This window comes from Lactuca virosa, chromosome 8 (genome assembly GCF_052849685.1).
Source record: "Lactuca virosa cultivar CGN04683 chromosome 8, Lactuca_virosa_CGN04683_v6, whole genome shotgun sequence".
NCBI classification, from domain to species: domain Eukaryota; kingdom Viridiplantae; phylum Streptophyta; class Magnoliopsida; order Asterales; family Asteraceae; genus Lactuca; species Lactuca virosa.
In genome coordinates, this window is record NC_136433.1 from 9,951,598 (window position 1) to 9,973,041 (window position 21,444).

General features: G+C 34.1%; 1 protein-coding gene and 1 long non-coding RNA gene across 9 annotated transcripts; one reads left to right on the forward strand and one right to left on the reverse strand.

Annotated features, from left to right (window-relative positions):
- The first annotated feature begins 1,984 nt into the window (after positions 1–1,984).
- Positions 1,985–2,746, forward strand: LOC145130080 (uncharacterized). Its single transcript, XM_079064937.1, has one exon. It carries the CDS (start codon positions 1,985–1,987, stop codon positions 2,744–2,746), a length of 762 nt encoding a protein of 253 aa, XP_078921063.1.
- A 13,169-nt stretch (positions 2,747–15,915) lies between these two features.
- LOC145132031 (uncharacterized) lies at positions 15,916–19,899 on the reverse strand. 8 transcript variants are annotated; one of them, XR_013717850.1, is made up of 6 exons: positions 19,595–19,899; positions 19,490–19,513; positions 19,245–19,323; positions 19,071–19,152; positions 16,702–18,984; positions 16,368–16,611 (listed from the first exon to the last, which is right to left on the reverse strand). It is a non-coding gene; the product is annotated as an uncharacterized LOC145132031 (long non-coding RNA). The 8 variants fall into 8 exon arrangements; XR_013717846.1 differs by adding an exon at positions 15,916–16,122 and having other exon boundaries at positions 16,511–16,611; positions 19,245–19,898; XR_013717852.1 differs by lacking the exon at positions 19,490–19,513.
- Between the last annotated feature and the right edge of the window lie 1,545 nt (positions 19,900–21,444).

Sequence of the window (21,444 nt, forward strand, 5' to 3'; positions counted from 1 at the left end):
AGCAAATCAAGAGCATGCAAGAAACAGTTGCTGTGTTTAAAGGAGACTTCACAGTTTTTCAAACATATATGATTCTCATATATATGTTGTTAATTAACTTATAACAATTACAGATCTGTGGTATGTCAATGGACATAATGTACAAATATGTTGGTGTCATTAAGCAAAACAAAGTCTAATTAACATATATAGGGCAGGATGCCTATTCTTTCATAAACATGTAATGTAAGTACCCTTGCATGTAACAAGCAGCAGATTATCGAAAAGACAAATTCGAGTAGATAGCAGCATGCAGTAGATAGTTACATAGGATATAAAATGGATATAACTAAGACCAAGAGGGATTATGAATCTATGATGGGGCCGGGGTTTGTTAATTAATTATAATTACCTGGTATACCGATTGGGTGACACCATAGTCTCAATGTATTTCCCTTGTTCCCAGACACGCGTCTCTTCGGTGGTATAGAAACACAAGTCTCTGGTGTTCATCTTCATGTCTAGTTGGTAAACACAATCTCCACCAAACACGAGCAAATTTCCATTCCTCATCAAGTGCAGTGGACGATGCTTCTTCCCTGGATCACTCAATATTTTGCAAGAATTTCCCAACTTTGTCCAATTACCATCTTCGTCCATCCTCCACAACTCGTTCTCACAAGACAAAGTTACAGAATTTTTAATAGTTACCCACAAGTGAATGCAGCCATCTCTCTGAGCCCTGAAACTCAACCAAGTTGAAGTTGTCTTTTGATTTTCATTTTCATTTCCTAAAAACGGAGTTGCTATCAATTTGAGCGTTTCAGTCTTTGTGTTGAACCTCATAACTGAATCTGAGTTCACAACACTATATTCTAAAAAATACAGGTTGTCATTCAACGAAACACCTGGCGCCCAGAAATATGAACCACCTGGCATCCAGAAATATGAACGCGGGCGTTGTAAGTCCGACTCAACCTTTCTCCATGAGTCGGATTTCAAAGAGTATATATAAACATTGAGACGCTGGGTTACTCGTAGAAGCCTGTAGTCATCGTCACAAGAGCTATAATACAACCCAAATAGACTTTCACAGATCGAGTAACAATCTTGATGAAAACTGGCAAAGGGTTTCGACAACGTCTTGTGGTCGCCAGTCTCCGGATTCCATAGAATTAGATCAGAATATTTACGATCGGAGTATTTACTCGTACCTTTATGGGGCCGACCCGTAACATTAGCTATGCCTACGCATACCAGTCCGTGCGCGGAGGTTAGAATCAGGACGACTTGACAAGGTCCGACTTTGAAGGGCAAGGGGCGGTCGGCACTGAAACCTTCTTTAGGTCTTTCACAGTCGATGGTGATGAACTTGTATGGCGTCGTGGCATATAATAAAACCATTTTGTTGGTGTTTACATGGCGGCGGTGCATCTCTTCAAACGCAGGCCCTGTTAGGAACGAGTGCCATTGCTTGGAAACCAACCTAAAACGCAATACAGACTTCACCGGCAGCCGTGGTAGTATGTGGAACAAAACTATGTCAGGTGACAGATAGCCTTCCTCCCTCTTTCGTTTTTTTCGGTCCATAACCAGACTAGGGTTATTGTGATTCATGGAATGTAGAGATTAATATGAAACGCGTTTACATATATTTATAATTTTCATAAATCAAATCTTACATACATTTGTAAAAAGTAGAAAGATACACTTTATAATATTTATCATAAATTAGATAAATTTAAAAATCACAAGATATATACAAGATATTTCTCTATCGCATAATCTCGTATATAAAAACTAGCATTCAAAGATATCCAACAATTCTAAATTATAGAGAATAGCAAAATGTGTTAATGACTTTTAATAGCAAAAAAAAAAAAAAAAAAAAAAAAGGCCCAACAACTTATTTTAGCCACCCAAATTGTAGCCGAGGCAAATACGTCTGTGATATGCCCACTCAGTTTCGGTTTCCTATCAGATTATAAAAATAAAATAAAAAAAAATGAGCTTGCTCTCACTCGTTCTAGAGGCTATCGCATCACATGATCTTTGGATATGGCATGCATTCTTTGGTCCAGCTGGTGCAAACAACGACATCAATGTGCTAGACCAGTCGCCGGTATTCAACGATATCTACCTTGGAAAGTCATACGATGTACCTTTTCAAGTAAATGGGGTAGCATATAAGCGTGGATACTATCTTACTGACGGTATATATCCTCCCTTGTTTGTTTTTGTGAAATCGTTTACATGTCATAACGACCCGAAAAGGAAAAAGTTTAAAGAGGCGCAAGATTCAGCTAGGAAGGATGTGGAGCGAACATTTGGTGTACTTAAGAGACGTTGGCAAGTACTAGCAGTCGAGGCAAGGTCATATGAAGTGAAAAGGTTACAGCACGTGTATGTATGTATCATATTGCATAATATGATTCTTGAAGACGAAGGAAGAGCGATATGTCGGTACAACGAAAATGAAGTTTTGCCAAATGTTGAAGGAGTAGCCATTGGTACACAAGAGTATAGGGAAAATAGAAGAAAAGTACACAATCGTGACATTCATCACGCCCTTCGTTCTGATTTGGTGGAGCACGTTTATATGACTCATATTCAGCCGCCGATAGAGTTTTCTCACGATGATTTGTTTGACGAATCAGACGAGGATTCTGATATGTTCGTCGAGAGCGACGATTCCGATGACAAGGGTGACGTTCAGGAGAATGATGAAGACGATGAGGTCGATGACGAGGACGATGATTCCGAGTAACTTATTTTGGTTTTTTTTTAATTAGAATATTAATTATGTTTTCTATGTTGTGGTTTGTTTGATTTTTTGTTTGTGTTTTTTTTTTTTAATTTTCTACTTATTTAAATATTAGGTTTAATGTAATTTTAATTTTAATTAATGAAATGCCTTTTATTTTGAATTAAATTTTATGTTTATTATTAATGTAAAAATTATAAATCTTAAAAAAGAATTAATTTTATTTTAAAAAATAAAAAACAAAATAGTGAGGGAAGATTCTCACTCATTCCTTGGGTTTAGGTGAGGGAAAGGGTGTTGTGGCCCACAAAAACTGAGGGAAGTTTCTCACCCACACCCTCCGGTCTATGTAGAGAGAAAGAGTAGGTTTGACATTTTTATTTATTATTTATTTTATATTTAATTTATATGATAATAAATAAATAAATAAACTATTATATGTGGGACCCATGTGTTTAATAATATTTCCAAATAAATAAATAAGTTCTTGCTCGCTTCCATGCATCCGTGTGGCTTGATTTGGAACCAACAAACAGTTGTTGCTCGCTTCCATGCATCCTCGCACCACCTCCGAACTAGAACCTGCTACCTTCGTCGGTTCCCGTCCAGCCGAACTCCCTCTCGGACAGCCTCACTTCTAAGACCTGCAACCAAGAAAAGGAAAAAAAACAAAAAAATAGTTGCATTCAGTTCCGTTCCACCCGAACCGGAGACCTGCAGTCCAACCATCCCTCATTGAAGCCCTTTTCTTCCGAGCCAAAAACCGAAGTCACTATTCATCGTCATCTTTGTTTGGACCTGCAACTAACCAGAAAAGGAAAAAGGAAAAGAAAATCGAATCACCAAGAAGCCGACGACCCTTTTCATTTTTCGTTCCAACCACCATCTCCATCAAAATCGTTGTTGTTGCCTTCGTTTTTACCTCCAAACCGAGACCCACGAACCACAACAGCTCCAGCCTTTACCTTCTAAATCCACACCTCGTGAAAGCCATTAAAACCGAGAACCACGAGTCATCTCAACCCGAGATCCTCCTGTTGCCATCGAAAAACAAAAAGTAAAGAAGAAGAAAGTCTTCCCAGGAATTACAAAACTTTAGAAAGCAAAATGGTTAATTGGAGTTTTTTTACCATAATGGTGTTTTTGAAAAAACTATTTACCATATGGGTATACTTTTGAAAGTATTTACGAATAAGGGTGATTTTGCCATTTAGTAAAAAAAACCTATCTCGTGCCTTAAATTACTGAACGACGCAAGCAAGAGCCCAACGCAGGCAGGGGAAGAAGAAAACCATCGTCTCACCCAGCTACACCACCATTACCGGCCACAGCTCCGGCCGAACACTCCACATCCGATTACAATAGACGGCGGCGGTTCTATCTGTGACCACATCAGCGGGCGATTTGATCTCAGGTATGATTTTTTTATCCATCTTATAACTTTGATTTCTACACATTCAACTTCGATTATGCTTTGTTTAGCTTCGATTTCTCCATCTAACATATTCGATTTTATTAAGTTTCAATTTTGAACTTTCTTGTGTATTTGTTAGGTAATGTCGATTTTTTTGTTGAACAAGCTTAGGTTTAGATTTTTGAATTGAACATATCAAGTTGCAGCTTAAATCAAAGAGAGAGTGGATTGATTCTGAGCTTGAATTTTGATGTAGAATTTTGCTAAGGTTAAATAAATGATTTTTGTTTTCTTGTATCTGATTTTGAGTGTCAGTTTATTTTAATAATTAATGGTAGATGTTGCTTACTGATTTCGTTTACTATTGGTGATGTTTTTTGATGTTGTTTTTGGTAGACGGATGCTAATGTCATAGAAGACATTATTCATGATGATGATTTCTACACAATCTTTCAAAATTCTTGTTGTGAGCAATGAAATGAGTAACAATGAAGTTGATACAAAAATGCTTGGATTGAAAACAGAAGGCAATAGAACAGGTGATTGTCAACCGATGATTAGCATTGATGGCACACGAATTGGTTTTGTACCTAAAACATTGTTGGTTTTGTACATACGAATTCGTTTTGCATCTAAGATGTTATTTGTTGGTTTTAATTTAAGATGTTTGTTGGTTTAGATTAAAAAAATTGTTTGTTGGTTTTTATAAGAAGTTGGTTTAGATTAAAATTAATTGTTTGTTATAATCGTATTTGTTAAAAAATTGATAAACATTACCAGCAAAAAATTACAAAAAATATATATATATTAAAATAAATAAATAAATAACTGAAAGGTTAAATTAAAAAATAAAAAAAATTAAAACCATACCTATTTGGTAAATACTTTTAAAACTATACCTATACGGTAAATATTTATTTTACAAACACCCTTATGGTCAAAAACACTGGTTAATTGGTACAAAAATATTATATAAGGGTTCTATTAAGCATTGAGGTATAATGTATAGGGTTTTTATGAGGTTTTCCGTTATAAAAAACTTTATCTTTTTTTTTATTAGTTACAGCCTTATAAGCAATTGTAATATAATTTTGGGTTGTTCATTTTTTTTATAGATAATAACTTAAAAAAGCTATAAAGCACTAAACTCTAAAGAAAATACTAGAAAATAGTTGAAATTGACGAGTTGCAACACAAAAGTATATAATGGACTTGAGTAAATGTTGTAACAAAATATTTTGTTTATATAAATACAAATATTCATAATTTATAGTTTTATTTTGAATTTTCTATCTTGAAAATTTTAACCATTTTTATATGGGAAATTTGTAGAAAAGTCATAAATATTTTGAAAAAGAGTTTTAATAAAGTTCTAAATTATTTTTTTTAACAGAAAAATACTGACTATTTAATTTTTTGAATGGAAAACTCCAAAAACCGGTCAATTTATTCACTTTAGCCATTTTGACATTTTGAACAGGCCATGAGACCAAATCGTTAACTTTTCTAAAATAATGAGACTTTTCTGCAAATTTTATCAAAACTTGTATATAATGTATAAACGTATTTTTTACGAATTTATATGTATTTTTATATATTTACATATTTTATAAGCTTTTATATGTATATATGTTTACGTATTGTTATGTATTTTAAATCTATAAACGTATTTTTTTTTACATATTTATATGTACATTTTAGTATTTTACATATTTTTTATATATTACGTATTTATATGTATTTTTACGTATTTATGTATTTTTTAAAGTTTTTTCTATGCAAGTTTATGTATTTTTTTAAATGTATAAATGTATTCTTTTTAATATTTATACGTATATTAAATATTTATTTATGTATTTATGCGTTATTTTTTAAGTATCACGTATTTATATGTATTTTTACGTATTTATGTATTTTTTTAAAAAGTTTTTTATATGAATGTTTTTGTATTATTATGTATTTTAAAAATATAAACGTATTGTTTTACGTATTTATATGTACGTTTAACTATTTTACATATTTTTTATGTATTTTTATGTGTTATATTTTATGTATTACGTATTTATATCTATTTTTACCTATTTATATTTTTTTAAAGTTTTTTATATGGATGTTTATGTATTTTAATTGTATAAATATAACTTTTTTTAGTATTTATATGTATTTTTAAGTATTTAAATATTTTTATGTGTTGTTTTTATGTAATATTACGTATTTATATGTATTTTTACATATTTATGTATTTTTAAAAGTTTTTTTATATGGATGTTTATGTATTTTTATGAATTTTTAAGTATTTTAATAAATTTTATGTGTTATTTTTTATGTATCACGTGTGTATATATATATATATATATATATATATATATATATCAAGGTAGCAGAAATCGGGATTAATCGTGGATTAATCGTTTGGCGTTCTCCAACCGATTAGGATTAGGGGTGTTTGAAGGTAATTGGTCAATTTTAGTCAACGACGGGCTTGGCGGTCAACGACGGTCAATGAAAGTCAAAATTAGTCAAATGTCAAAGGTGGTCAAAATTAAAAAAAAAAAAGGCTCCAAAGGCGTCAAATGTTACTTTCGTCTAACCCTAGTTTCGTATTTCATAGCATCGTCGTTTTTTTCACTTCTCTCTCAATCGTTGTAGTAAATATAGGAGGTTACATCGGCGATACAGCTGTAGTCGACGACCACCTGGCTCCGACGAACCCCAATTGGACACCGACGATACGCCATCGAACAGATACTCCGACGATACGTCATACTCCGACGAAGCTTCAGCAGGTATGCGATTTCTATCTCTCTCAATCGTTGAAGCAAATGTCATATGTTTGCTGAGTTGATTTCTGTATGCATTCTTCCTATTTCTCGCATCTAAGTTCGTTTTTCTTCCAAAAATTGTTGAGTTAATGTTCAGCCGATTATTTGCTGGGTACCGATCAATCTGAGATTATTTGTTTTTCACTTTTTCCAAAAAATGTTTTATTCTCTCATATGTTTGGTGGGTACCGATTTCTGCAACTACTAATCATCTGTTCTTCATATTTCTCCCATCGGTATGTATGTATTTAAGTATTTTTTTTTGCTCTAATCATATTTCTTGCATCTGTTATCTAATTGACTAGTTGACTAACTATTATCTGTTCGTATTTCAATATTTCTTGCATCTGTTTCTATTTCTTGCATCTTATTGACTTGCTAGTTGCTATTATCTAGTTGACTAGTTGTTATGCTGATTTTTTTATGAGAATAAGAACTATCTAGTTGAAGTCTTGAAGATTTGTTGTAGTTTTGGTGCATGTTTGCTATATTAATGTGTTATTAACTTATTACTTTATTAGTTATTATAATTCGTGAAGATGTATACAGTGAAACACAGAAATGTAAGTGGTGCATTTTTTATGTATTTTTCTGGTGTATATAGCAGTTTCCAATCATGACATCCAAAAATTCGACTTCACCATCGGTGGGATCAACCTCGATCGGTGCTCATAAACGGAACTCAGATGATATTGGTTGGGAATATGGTTTTTGCCCGGATAAAAACAAGATGGATACAATGAAATGTAACTTGTGTGGAAAAGTGTTTACCGGGGGGTTACTAGATTGAAACAACATATTGGTCATGTGTCGGGAAATGTAAGTCGATGTCCAAACTCTACAAAAGATGATCAATTGAGAATGCGAAATTTTATGAACGAAGGGAAGATAAAAAAGAAAGCTAAACACGAACATGATAAGGCCTTAAGATCGGAGGCAATACAAGTGTTAAATGATAGTGCTGAAATGGATGAAATAGAAGATTCTTTAGGGTTGAAAGCACCAAGTTATATAGGCCCCATGGATGGCTATGCAAACAAAATAAACCCGGAAATTATGAAGGGAAAGGGAAAAAAAAGTTGATCTTAACGATGTTGTTCGTAAAGAAAGAATTTTAGCGTGTCATAAATTCATTAGTAGGTGGGCATATTAAACTGCAATTCCTTTTCATGCATTGGAAGATGATAGCTTCAAAATGATGTTGGAGGTTGTTGGCCAATTTGGAACAGGGCTCCCACCTCCTACTAGGTATTCTTTGAGTGATCCACTTCTAAAGCATGAGGTTGAAAGAACAAAAAGTTTGTTGAAAAAAAATGAAGAAGAATGGAAAGAGATTGGATTCTCGATCATGACAGATGCTTGGGCTGATAGAAAGAGAAGGAGCATTATGAATTTATGTGTAAATTCAAGAATGGGTACCGTTTTTATATCATCAAAAGAATGCTCCAATGAATCACATACAAGCCAATACATATATGATTATGTGGAATCTTGCATTCAAAAAGTTGGTCTCGATCATGTTGTTCAAGTTGTGACCGATAATGCCACGAATAACATGGGAGCTGCAAAGTTACTACAAGAGAAAAGACCAACTATTTTTTGGACATCATGTGCGACACACACAATTAACCTTATGCTCGAAGGTATTTATATTTCTTTATTAAATTATTTACTATTTTAGTTTTTTACATGTCTTATTTTATACTATAATTCGTTAATTTGTTATATATATTTTTTTTCAAGGTATCGGTGGTCTTCCAAGGTTTAAGAGAGTCTTAGATCAAGCCAAGAAATTAACCATCTTCATTTGTGCTCACCACAAAACCTTGGCTATGATGAGAAACCACACCAAGAAAAGGGAAATTATCCGACCGGGAGTCACAAGATTTGCTTCCGCCTTTCTAACATTACAAAGTTTATCCGAAAAGAAGGAGCAACTAAAAAATATGTTCTCTAGTAACGAGTGGGAGGAATGCAAATTTTCTAGAACACCTAAAGGAAGAGCCTCGTATGGAACAATGACAAGTCTTCAATTTTGGGCCGGTGTGACACAATACAAATAAATACGTAAAAATTACATTTATGCATTTAAAATACATAAACATCTATATATATATATATATATATATATATATATATATATATATAGATGTTTATGTATTTTAAATGCATAAATGTAATTTTTACGTATTTATTTGTATTTTTTAGTATTTTATATATTTTTTATGTGTTATTTTTTTCTATTTATTATGTATTTATATGTATTTATATATTTTTATGTACATATAAATACATAAATACATATAAATATTTAATAAATGAATGAATAACACATAAAAAAATATGTAAAATACTTAACAATACATATAAATACATAAATACGTTTATACATTTACAATACATAAAAATAAGGATCTATATAAAAAACTTAAAAAATATATAAATACGAAAAAATACATATAAATATGTAATATATAAAAAACAAAATATAAAAATACGTAAAAATATTTAAGATACTTAAAAGTACATATAAATATGTAAAAAAAAGTATTTATACATTTAAAATACATAAAAATACAAAAACATCAATACAAAAAACTTTAAAAAATACATAAATACGTAATATATATATATATATATATATATATATATATATATATATATATATATATATATATATATAAATACCTAATACTTAAAAAATAACACATAAATACATAAAAATATTTAAAATACTTACAATACATATAAAGATGTAAAAAATACATTTATACATTTAAAATACATAAAAACAGATAAACATCCATATAAAAAAACTTTTAAAAAAATACATAAATACATAAAAATATAGATAAATATGTAATAAATAAAAATAACACATAAAAATACATAAAAATGTGTAAAATACTTAGATGCACATATAAATATATAAAAAAATGCGTTTATACATTTAAAATACATAAAAAATACGTAAACATATACATATAAAAAACTTAAAAAAAAATATGTAAATACGTAAAAATACATATTAATACGAAAAAAATACATTTATATATTATACACAAGTTTTGACGAGATTTACAGAAAAGTCTCGTTTATTTTGCAAAAGTTAACGATTTGGTCTCATGGCCTGCTGAACATGTTAAAAGGGCTAAAGTGAATAAATTAGCCGGTTTCTTGGGTTTTTTTTTCAAAAAAAATAAATCTATGACTTTATTAAATTTTTCTCAAAATATTAGGATTTTCTAATATTTTGAAGACGAAGGAAGAGCGATATGTCGGTACAACGAAAATGAAGTTTTGCCAAATGTTGAAGGAGTAGCCATTGGTACACAAGAGTATAGGGAAAATAGAAGAGAAGTACACAATCGTAACATTCATCACGCCCTTCGTTCTGATTTGGTGGAGCACGTTTATATGACTCATATTCAGCCGCCGATAGAGTTTTCTCACGATGATTTGTTTGACGAATCAGACGAGGATTCTGATATGTTCGTCGAGAGCGACGATTCCGATGACAAGGGTGACGTTCAGGAGAATGATGAAGACGATGAGGTCGATGACGAGGACGATGATTCCGAGTAACTTATTTTGGTTTTTTTTTAATTAGAATATTAATTATGTTTTCTATGTTGTGGTTTGTTTGATTTATTGTTTGTGTTTTTTTTTTAATTTTCTACTTATTTAAATATTAGGTTTAATGTAATTTTAATTTTAATTAATGAAATGCCTTTTATTTTGAATTAAATTTTATGTTTATTATTAATGTAAAAATTATAAATCTTAAAAAATAATTAATTTTATTTTAAAAAATAAAAAACAAAATAGTGAGGGGAGATTCCCACTCATTCCTTGGGTTTAGGTGAGGGAAAGGGTGTTGTGGCCCACAAAAACTGAGGGAAGTTTCCCACCCACACCCTCCGGTCTATGTAGAGAGAAAGAGTAGGTTTGACATTTTTATTTATTATTTATTTTATATTTAATTTATATGATAATAAATAAATAAATAAACTATTATATGTGGGACCCATGTGTTTAATAATATTTCCAAATAAATAAATAAGAAATAAATAATTAGCAAATCAAAAAAGAAATAAAAACAATAATATAGTCTTTTTAGGTCTGGCAGGGACCAAACACGCAACAAAATTACGTCTTAGGGACCTTTCGAGTTAAAAAAAATTAGGGACCAAGCACGCAAATTACCTCAAACCACAGGGACCATTCGTGTAATTTACTCAAAAAGGAATGCAGTAGATCCAAGGTTGGTTATGGGTTCTCTTAAGGGTGTGTATTGTGGTAAGTTCATTAGATATTGTCGTAAGGGTGTATGTGGACTGAACAAGATAGGAAAGGAGCACTTGGTTCGAATTATAATCATGATTCTTATTTGGGTTATAGCCTTTGAATTGGAACGAGAGTACAACAACCTATCTCATTCTCCGGTTGTGTGTGACCATGTTTTCATCTGATTTTGCATTGGTAGCAGCTTGTACTGATGTTTCAGTGACCGGAAGGTTGAGTTAGACTGATGAAGAATGATGACTTGCTGGGAAAGGCATGGTGTTATTTTGGTAGATCGTTGTTGGGAGTCTTCCTATCAGACTCGCGTTCGTTTTATGATGAGACATTGTGATGATTCCCTCCCTATATTACCTATGTCATAGAAGCCTACCTGCTAGACTAGCCGAGTCTTAGTTGTTGAAGGATGTTATGAGTACTTTCAAAGTTGTTGAACACTCAAGGACTGTTGATAGTCCTCAGGACTGTTGATACTCCCAGGGTTGTTGATAACCCATAGCTGGTAGATTGACATAGGGGTAGTGGCATGCTGGTTGGATTTTCAACAAGCCATTGATGCAGAGGGAGATAAGTATCTTGCGAGTTTTGGCAGATGATGGTGCGCCTATGTTGATCTGGGAGCGTAGGTTTCGCACAAGTTTTAATATCGACATGGTTGCGCTCAGGGAAGCAATTGGTTGGTTATGATTTATCAGGGTTTTTGAACCAAGGGGGATGTGTGGGCTAGTTTAGCTCTCACTCGTTTTGTTTCGCTCGGATGTAACTAAGCGAGGGTATCAGCTTCTGCAGCTGGTAGTGTTTCTTGTCTTCTGGTGTCAGCGGGACAACGTAAGATCGAGAAGGTTTTGATTAGGGTCAGATCTTTGAGTTTTGGTCAGCATGGTTGATGTTGAGGGAGGCCTTGTCTACCGAGGAGACAGACATGTTTGCGAAGTTTTAATATTAGGGTGGGGGAGCCAGTTTTTCTTGTTTCGGTTGGTTGTGAGGTGTAGATCTTCATTCTCTGTCGGGGAACGTGATTTCGACTTTAGGAAGTCTTTGCTTAGGTTTGGCGTGCACGCCTGGTTTTGGAAATTTTTGGATTTTTCAGTCGTTGATATGGGCATCCGGGGTAGCGATGGCTCAAGTAAGACGTTGTTGGTCTGGGAAGATCCCTCGTGGGATTTTGGAGGGGGCAGTTTCAGAATGATACGGGGGGCAGTTTTCAGTCGTTGATATGGGCATCCGGGGTAGCGATGGCTCAAGTAAGATGTTGTTGGTATGGGAAGATCCCTCGTGGGATTTTGGAGGGGGCAGTTTCAGAATGATTAGTAAGGGCATATTTCATGGACGAAATCTAATTTAATTGGGGGAGAATTGTAACACCCGGTTTCTAGAATGGATCAGTGTGGGGCATTAATGAGTCAAAGACATGATTTTTGAAAAAAAAAACCATGGGCCACGACGTGAGGGGTGAGCCTCACAACGTGACATCGGGATGAGGTGCATGTCCATCTTCGTGGCTCACGACGTGACACGTAGGATGCCGCGACATGAGAATGGATTTGCTCTAAACCGGTGTTTTGTTCCTAATTTAAGGGAAGTGTGAGGCTTGGGTTTGAAAACCGTCAGCCTCCATCATCTCCTTCCTGCCCAAATCATTTTAGCCTCCATTGGTGACCTTAAAGAACTCATTTGGTGGTTTTTGGCTCTTTGAAGAAGAAGAAGACACCTTGGGTGCATCCTTTTGGCAATCAAGCTCCTACCTCATCATCTTGCAGTGCTTTTTTACCTTTCTAAGTCATAAAGCTAATGTCTTTATCTCTTATGCATGCAAGATCTATGATTTATTATTTTCTTTTCATGGATGGGTTGCGTAGCATGCATGGGATCCATAAAGTTAGCAACTTTATGGATCATTGAGGCATTTCATCTTAGTATGAGTTCAGATCTGACGTTTGGTGTTGGTTTTAGACTCCAAGCACGAGTCTTGTTTCCATTATCTTGTTATCGACCTAGTTAGTGTTCAAGTCATGCATTGGACATGCATGACTGAAAAGCTATGATTTTTATGGTCCTTAGGGTTGGGGGAGACCCTTTGGAAAGTCTCAAGGAGTAGCTTAAGGGATTAAGTGCTTAATGCTCAAAGTTGTCCAGGATGGATCTCACGACATGAGAATTATCATGTCACATCATGATAATGGTTGCTCGCGACTATTTTGTCCTTTTCCAGTCACGACGTGACCGTTGGCTGAAGTTGACCGTGGTTGACTGTTTGACTATGGTTGACTTTTGGGTCAAGCTAGGGTTTTAAGGATGTAGGCTAAAAGGGTATTTCTTTACTGTTGTTAGGTGTCTTGTTGCTCCTGTCTACCCTGTATGTGAGAGATGTTGTAGTTTTAGCTGCTATTCGCAAGGTGAGCCTTCTCACTATACTTGCCTGTGTGGTACTATATACATGCTGACTAGTTGGGTCTTATTTGTTGATTGTTATTATATGTGAACTGAGTTGCTGATAACTCCTGGATGGCTAATAGTCCCCGGGGTTGCTGATAACCCGTGAGGTGTGTTGTTAATCTACATGGTGTGTTGTTAGCCCATTAGGACTGTTGATAGTCCCCAGGGTTGTTGATAACCCATAGTTGTTTATATTATTGTGTTGTATGTGATATCCAGGACTACTAATAGCCCCAGAGATGTTGATAACCCTTAGCTGATTATTATGATGTGTTGTATGGGGTATTTTGGAGAACTCACTAAGCTTTCTAGTTACAATTGTGGATTAACTATTTTACAAGTACTTACCAGATTGCGAAGGTTGTACACACACATCATCAGCTTATGATTCGAGATTTTGCATTGTCTTCATTATAACTCTAATTTCTAAATAATGGTTTATGGACAAATGGTTTATCCTAAAACGAAATGTTAAGAAATGGATGTCATACTCAAAAATGAAAACTCAAAAATGAAAATTTTAGCCTGAGTAGCTAGGATGTTTCAATTTGTGTACTTGTATTGAATCACCAACATTTATGTAGGAGTTTGAATCAACATGAACATACATCCAACTCCCATCACTTAATGAAATTTTCACACCTCCCAACCATTTAGGTGTCGGAGGTCTTCTCCGGTGACCCTCTACCGGAGGCTGTGTTCCATGTAATCAAAACCACCGGTAATTTTCACCACCATACCACTTGAGTTTGTATTTCAAATTAAAAAAACAAACTAAACCCCAAAACCAAATAAAAAAACAATTTATATCTGATATGTTGGCGGTGACGAATAAGGGGGAGAGGATGAGTGCGTCGGTGGTTATGGTCGCACACGAAAGCAGAATATAGATGACGAATCACATCTCGCCTCCCCTACGAGGAGGTTGGGTTAGCTGGCGGTATGAGGTGTGGGTTGTAGAAAGTAGGTGTGTTCTAGGTGAGAGGGAAATAATGGTGCACGTGAGGAACAAGTAGATAGATGGTGGTTGTAAGAGGTGAAAACTGGCGGTGAACTGGCGGTGACTGGGGCTGACATAATCTTGCAGTGAGGGCGGCGTTGGTGGATTTGCCACCGTTGAGTTGAATCAGATGGATGCATATCCACCTCCAACTTTGGCTCCATGAACGAAAGTTATGGTGGCAGAGTGGAGAGGCGCTAGATGTCGCCTAGGTTTAGTTTCTAGAGGTTTCAACGAGAGGAAGGAGGAGAAGAACAATGGAGAGAACAGAAGGTAAGTGTTGTGTTAAAGAATTATAAAATGTAACAAATAAAAAAGGTCTTAACCACTTTTAAAGTTTTTAAAATTCTTGATTTTAGACATTTCATGCAAGTCGGAATTTAACCACAGTTTTTACTTTTTACAAAACCTTAGAATTCAAAAACCAATTTTACAGTTTTGTCTTAATACTTTGTATACACTCTTTATTTTATTTTACAGTTCGGAGACCAATTTATATCTATTATCTATATATATATATATATATATATATATATATATATATATATATATATATATATATATATATATATATATATATATTTGCTAGGTAGGAACTCATATTATCAAACTAGCTTAACATTTTTACTATCCTTCCATCCATTAAATTTTGTTCGAATATACATTAAGCCCGCCATCTTGAAGTCCAATTTGCTTAAAACACATCAACATATATTGAAAAGAGCTAATTAAATGAACTAACGAGCAAAATGGTCAAAAGGCATTCACCTCCAAATGCATTATCGCAAGCACACGTGCAAAATTCAAAAAATCACTCCGAGGCTCAGCGGATACGCCCAATTTTTCCCTTTATGCACTTCTATTTTGTTTATTAAAAAAAATGATCGAGAGGTAAACCATAAATTTGCAATTTTGACCTAATTCGTTCGTTGAGCTGTTTGTTTCCCGCCTGTGCAGGTCCTCTCTCTCACTCATCTCTCTCTCTCTCTCTCTCTCTCTCTCACTGTCAATTTTGAACTCCACATTGCATTCATGTTTCAATTTAACAGTTATGATGACTAACTTCGGCTTCTCTATCATTCAAATCCACAGATTGGTGAAGGTGTGTCTCTGGATTTGGACTTAACAGGTTCGTTTTACATCAATTCGCAAATTTTAAACTCCTAATTACAATCACACTTCGATTTAACAATTATGATGACGAATTTCTCCTTCAGTCCACAGATTAGTGAAACTGTAATTTCAATTTCACAGGTTCGTTTACATCAAATCGCAAATTCTGAACTCTATATTACAATCACGTTTCAGTTTAACAATTATGTTGACGAGTTTCTCCTTCTCTATTATTCAGTCCACAGATTAGTGAAGCTGTATCTGAATTCCAACTTCTCAGGTTGGTTTCCATCTATTCAAACATCAATTCTACTCTTATTAAATGTAGTAATTGTGTGTTAAGTTATGTTCAATAAATAGCAAATATGACATATACTCCTGTTTATTTGCTCAATACTTGGTTAGGGTTGTGACTACATAAATTAAAGTAGGATGCCATGATTAAAGTATGATGCTATTTCCTGCTTAGGATTTAGAAAGCAGAAAATAGCATCCTACTTTTATGGAACATGTAAATTAACACAGTATTCAAAAAGCTGAAAGTAAGGAAGAAGGAACATACACTAAAAAATGATGCAATAAAACACAAATAAATGAAAGTATGTGGTCAATTAGATGATTATCCAAAGTAATATACTCTAAAAAATCTAACTGGTTATAGAATCATAATTTGATCTCACCCTTACTAATGATGTGTAATCAGGATGCCTCCAACAGACTGGGATGGAAGATTGGTAGATATTTTAGCTGTTGTCACTCCATTTGGTTTCTTGACTGCAAACTGGAAAAGAGATACGCTTATGGATGAACATGGAATTCTTATCGATAAATTTTATTTAGCAGTTAGCATCTTTAGAGACAAAATTATTACCAGGGGGGTAATATCAAAGTTGCTTGAAAGAGCCAAACCAGAGTTCTTTACATCCGAAGCACAGTGCACTCCCAAGCAGCTATACAGGTTTTCTCACTGGTTAAAAGGAGAAGAGGGCATGAAATTCATTTACAAGACCAGGAGAGCATGCATGTTTGCAGATGAATTGCCTTTAAGGGAGGATCGGGTACGTGTTGCTTATTGCAGAGCATTGGATTACCAGCTGGCAGAATACCAAAGATTGACAAGAGCAGCAATGATAGAATTTGGTCCGGACGTTGTTGCCAATCTGGAGGCAACAATGTTGCCAGCAGCAGCGTACGATAAAGAAAATAAAAGTGATTGGGAGGATGACTGCTGGATTATTTATGTGCAAAGCATTAAGGCCAATGGGGTGAATACTCCCACACGTACAACTGAAACCGTTAAACGGGCTTTGAAAAATCATAAGGATGAGGCCATCCGAGTACACCAAAATCAATTCCTGACAGAGCAATATCGGGATCTGTTGAGAGCATATCTCCGCCGAAAAATGAACGAATACCGTACCAACGGTAGAAGGGATCTCATTGAGATCTTTGCTTCTCTTCTAGAAGCAATGGGGGAAGAAATTGAAGTTGTTTACCTTTTACATATCAACAAGGTTTGGAAGAAAAACAAAAGAAAGTTTCAAGTTTAAAGGTACTTTCATCTTTTACTAAACGGTATTTTAATGAATATATAAAATCTTGTAGATGTAAAGAAAAAATATTAATTGATGAAAGATGAATCTGTAATGCAGTAAGATCACCACAAAAAGACTAAACTTTTTACTGAATCTGAAGTTATTTACAAAAAAAGCCAGGCTCCTCATGGAGAAAAACTCTATTAACTCTATTAATTTGTAAAATAAAGTCTTTTATGTTACATTTGAGAAAGGTGCAACCAGAAAAACAACTAAAATCAAATTTTCTGACCTGAAAGAAATGGTACAGTACACTAAGGAAACCAACATCACTTCCTTTTTTCATGCTTCTTCATTACTTTTAAAATGGCAGCCATTTAAGGTACTATTGCATCAGATATACTGAAAATCTTTCTCAAATGGCAGCCAACTTAGTAAAGGGCACATCTTCTCCTTTATGTTAAACAAATAATTATGTCAAATTATAGTTTTTTTTTTACTTAAGGACCTGTCTCTGGCAACCAACCCAAAGTTGGTTGCATTTCATTATTAGAAGCATAAAAGATTTAGAAAATATGTTCTTAATAAAAATAAAGATTTTTAGAAACAAAGATATTGAGAAAGATTACTAGTAGCTGCCTGAAATTCTGAGAGCATAATCCCACATTGAGATTTAACATGTAAAGCACTTTTTGTCTAATATACCAATGTATTTTCACTTACACATATAATCACACACACACACACACACACACAGCCACACATACAGTGCATGTGTTGCTGTTTATACTTTATATGTATGTAAATGGTTGTGTATGGCATGAAGGAATGAATAAAAGTTCCAGCATTTTAAGAATGAAAACAAAGAGAAATCGATCAACTAAAATGGACATTGAAGCCTACGGTTGGCATGACTTACCATCATCATGAATTCTTAATAACAATATGTGCATTGCATCTATTTCCAAAAAGTCTATTTTTATTCCATATTACTTCTATTTTTATAAGAACTTTGTTATCATCCTGATTAACATTTATATTTATTTTGCACAGGTGTTAGTAAAGCAAGAAGATACCAGCCCAAAAACAATCTGACAAAGTTCAACCTCCTGTCCAAAATCTATTAAATACTTCAAACACAGCTAAAGATATGTAAGACAACTTCATTTTTCAAATCTTTGTTAGAATTATATGAAAAATATGGAGCAAATCATGTTGGAGTAGATATGGTAAAATCATAGTTATTGACTTCATAATGTTCCAGTACCATTTAATAATTGCAAAAGGTGTATGTCATGGTGAATATGATCAGTCAAGGGATGAAGATTTAGGCATAACTCAATGATATGATTTGTGTTTATGCTTGTGAAAACTTAAATTGTGCCTTCTGGCAACCACCAAGCATCTATATCCAAAAAGGCATGTATTATAATAAAAATATGAATTAATTGAATGAAGGAGACAGGTCATAGATGAATAAAAACTAACTCTAGTCATTCAAACATAACAAATGGGTCATATATGGTGGATGTATCAAGAAAGTATGTAATAATAAAGCACATGATAATACCTGAAGCAATTCCTTTCAGCCTGTTTGTTTAGGTTGACCGTCAAGAAAGCTGCCAGAATAATAAAACATGAAAAGTCAAAAGTAAATCATCGTCTCTTTCAATTTCAAGAACAAAAGTAACAAATTAATACCCACTTGAAGAAACAGGTGATATTATTTATCAGTGACAAGTATATTTGTAGGTTTTTGGTTCTTCTGACTGCATTACATCATGTATCTGATTGATAAAAAGACATTTTTTTTCAAGAAATTGAATAAGAGTAAACCACATAAACAACTACTCACCAAGAATTACACAAATATAATTACCTTTGCATTTGATATATTTGAGAGCCTTTCTATGCGCAAGCTGGACAATGTCGTTCTATCTAAGAGCCTCACTGCTGACCTAATTCACAAAAGTAAAGTGACTACTAGGTTAAAAATAATCCGATACTACAATTGAATCCAAACCTCAATTCATGAACAACTTTGAATAAAGAAACCAAAAATTACAGCTTTTATTTCTTAGATAATCAGAAAGAAGAAGAAAAGAAGGGATCCAGTGGCGGAACCTTAAAGGGGATTGCAGAGAAAATCTACAAAAATACAAATTCAAATCTTCAAATCAAATCCAAAAAAGCCTGACCATTTATAAGAATTTTAAAATCCATACGAACCTCTATGAAAAAGCCCAATTTTTTCAGAAAACAAATCTTAAAAAATTTAAAATTAAAACTCAGAAACCCTAGCGTCCGTCGCATTGGTTGGCCGGAAAGTGTCAAAACCGGTCTCCCATGTTCTCGTCTTGACGTCTCATCGTTTATGCGGTGTCGCCGTTTAGAGTTCTCCATGTATGTTCTCTCTCTCTCTCTCTCTCTCCTTTGCGATATATGCTTGAAAATAGTTACAGTTTCTTTTCCTCCGTATGTCTTGAAACTATGATTTGGACATTTACTGTACTTCGGAAGTATAAAAAGCTTTTTAAAGTCTTTGACGCATGGGAATGCCTAGGAAAGTGGATTTTGGTACCTTATTTCTTTGTATCTCTATATGTGGAATTATAAAAGCGAAAACCTCATAAAAACCCCATGTGCTATATCCCAATATTTAAAAAAACCCCTATATAATCTTTTTATACGAATTAACCATTATGCTTTCTAACTTTGATTGTTTTCATGCTTTGTGACCAGTTAACCCAAACAGGTAACCTTGGAGTCACTGTTCATCCACCATCTAGATTGAAAGAAGAAGACTCAAGGAGAAGTAAGGACACTGTTCATCGTCCCCATCCACCTTTTGATGATTGTATGTAGTGACATAGAACTAGAGAAAATAGGGTCTTCACATGGTTTTGTTCAACTAATTTAGGGTCACCATCACGTTATGGTTTCATTTTGTAGGTTTTCAACATATCAAGCTTCATGGAAGCAACTAACCATGCTTGCCATCCATTTTCCTATAATGATAAAAAAAAATGAGTTACCTTTAGATTTGCTGTAAAAAAGAGGTAACCTGCAATGTTAGAGACATTTGAATCTAGCAATTCAAGCAGATCTCCAAGTATTTTTATTCTTGAATTTGCATCCTTACAGTTAGACATAAATTTAAAAATGAGAACCAATATTTGAAGTAGGAAGAACTACACATTGGTTCCTTTGTTTCTTTGCTTCTCAGGCTGATTATGTCTCTGTATAGCCTGCAAAATCATAAGAGTGTTTCAGTTAACCACATCCTTATAAATCTTTGCCATTAAACACCACTTTATCAAACCAGAAGAAGAAAAGAAAAGACAACGACCGGTGTCTTGTGTACTAATTTGTACACAACCTGTGTGGCTTGATTTGGAACCAACAAACAGTTGTTGCTCGCTTCCATGCATCCTCGCACCACCTCCGAACTAGAACCTGCTACCTTCGTCGGTTCCCGTCCAGCCGAACTCCCTCTCGGACAGCCTCACTTCTGAGACCTGCAACCAAGAAAAGGAAAAAAAAAACAAAAAAATAGTTGCATTCAGTTCCGTTCCACCCGAACCGGAGACCTACAGTCCAACCATCCCTCATTGAAGCCCTTTTCTTCCTAGCCAAAAACCGAAGTCACTATTCATCGTCATCTTTGTTTGGACCTGCAACTAACCAGAAAAGGAAAAAGGAAAAGAAAATCGAATCACCAAGAAGCCGACGACCCTTTTCATTTTTCGTTCCAACCACCATCTCCATCAAAATCGTTGTTGTTGCCTTCGTTTTTACCTCCAAACCGAGACCCACGAACCACAACAGTTCCAGCCTTTACCTTCTAAATCCACACCTCGTGAAAGCCATTAAAACCAAGAACCACAAGTCATCTCAACCCGAGATCCTCCTGCTGCCATCGAAAAACAAAAAGTAAAGAAGAAGAAAGTCTTCCCAGGAATTACAAAACTTTAGAAAGCATAATGGTGTTTTTGAAAAAACTATTTACCATATGGGTATACTTTTGAAAGTATTTACCAATAAGGGTGATTTTGCCATTTAGTAAAAAAAACCTATCT

What these genes read in the sequence shown, in the direction of transcription:
- LOC145130080 (XM_079064937.1), top strand. Translation starts at nt 1,985, where the DNA reads ATGAGCTTGCTCTCACTCGTTCTAGAGGCTATCGCATCACATGATCTT.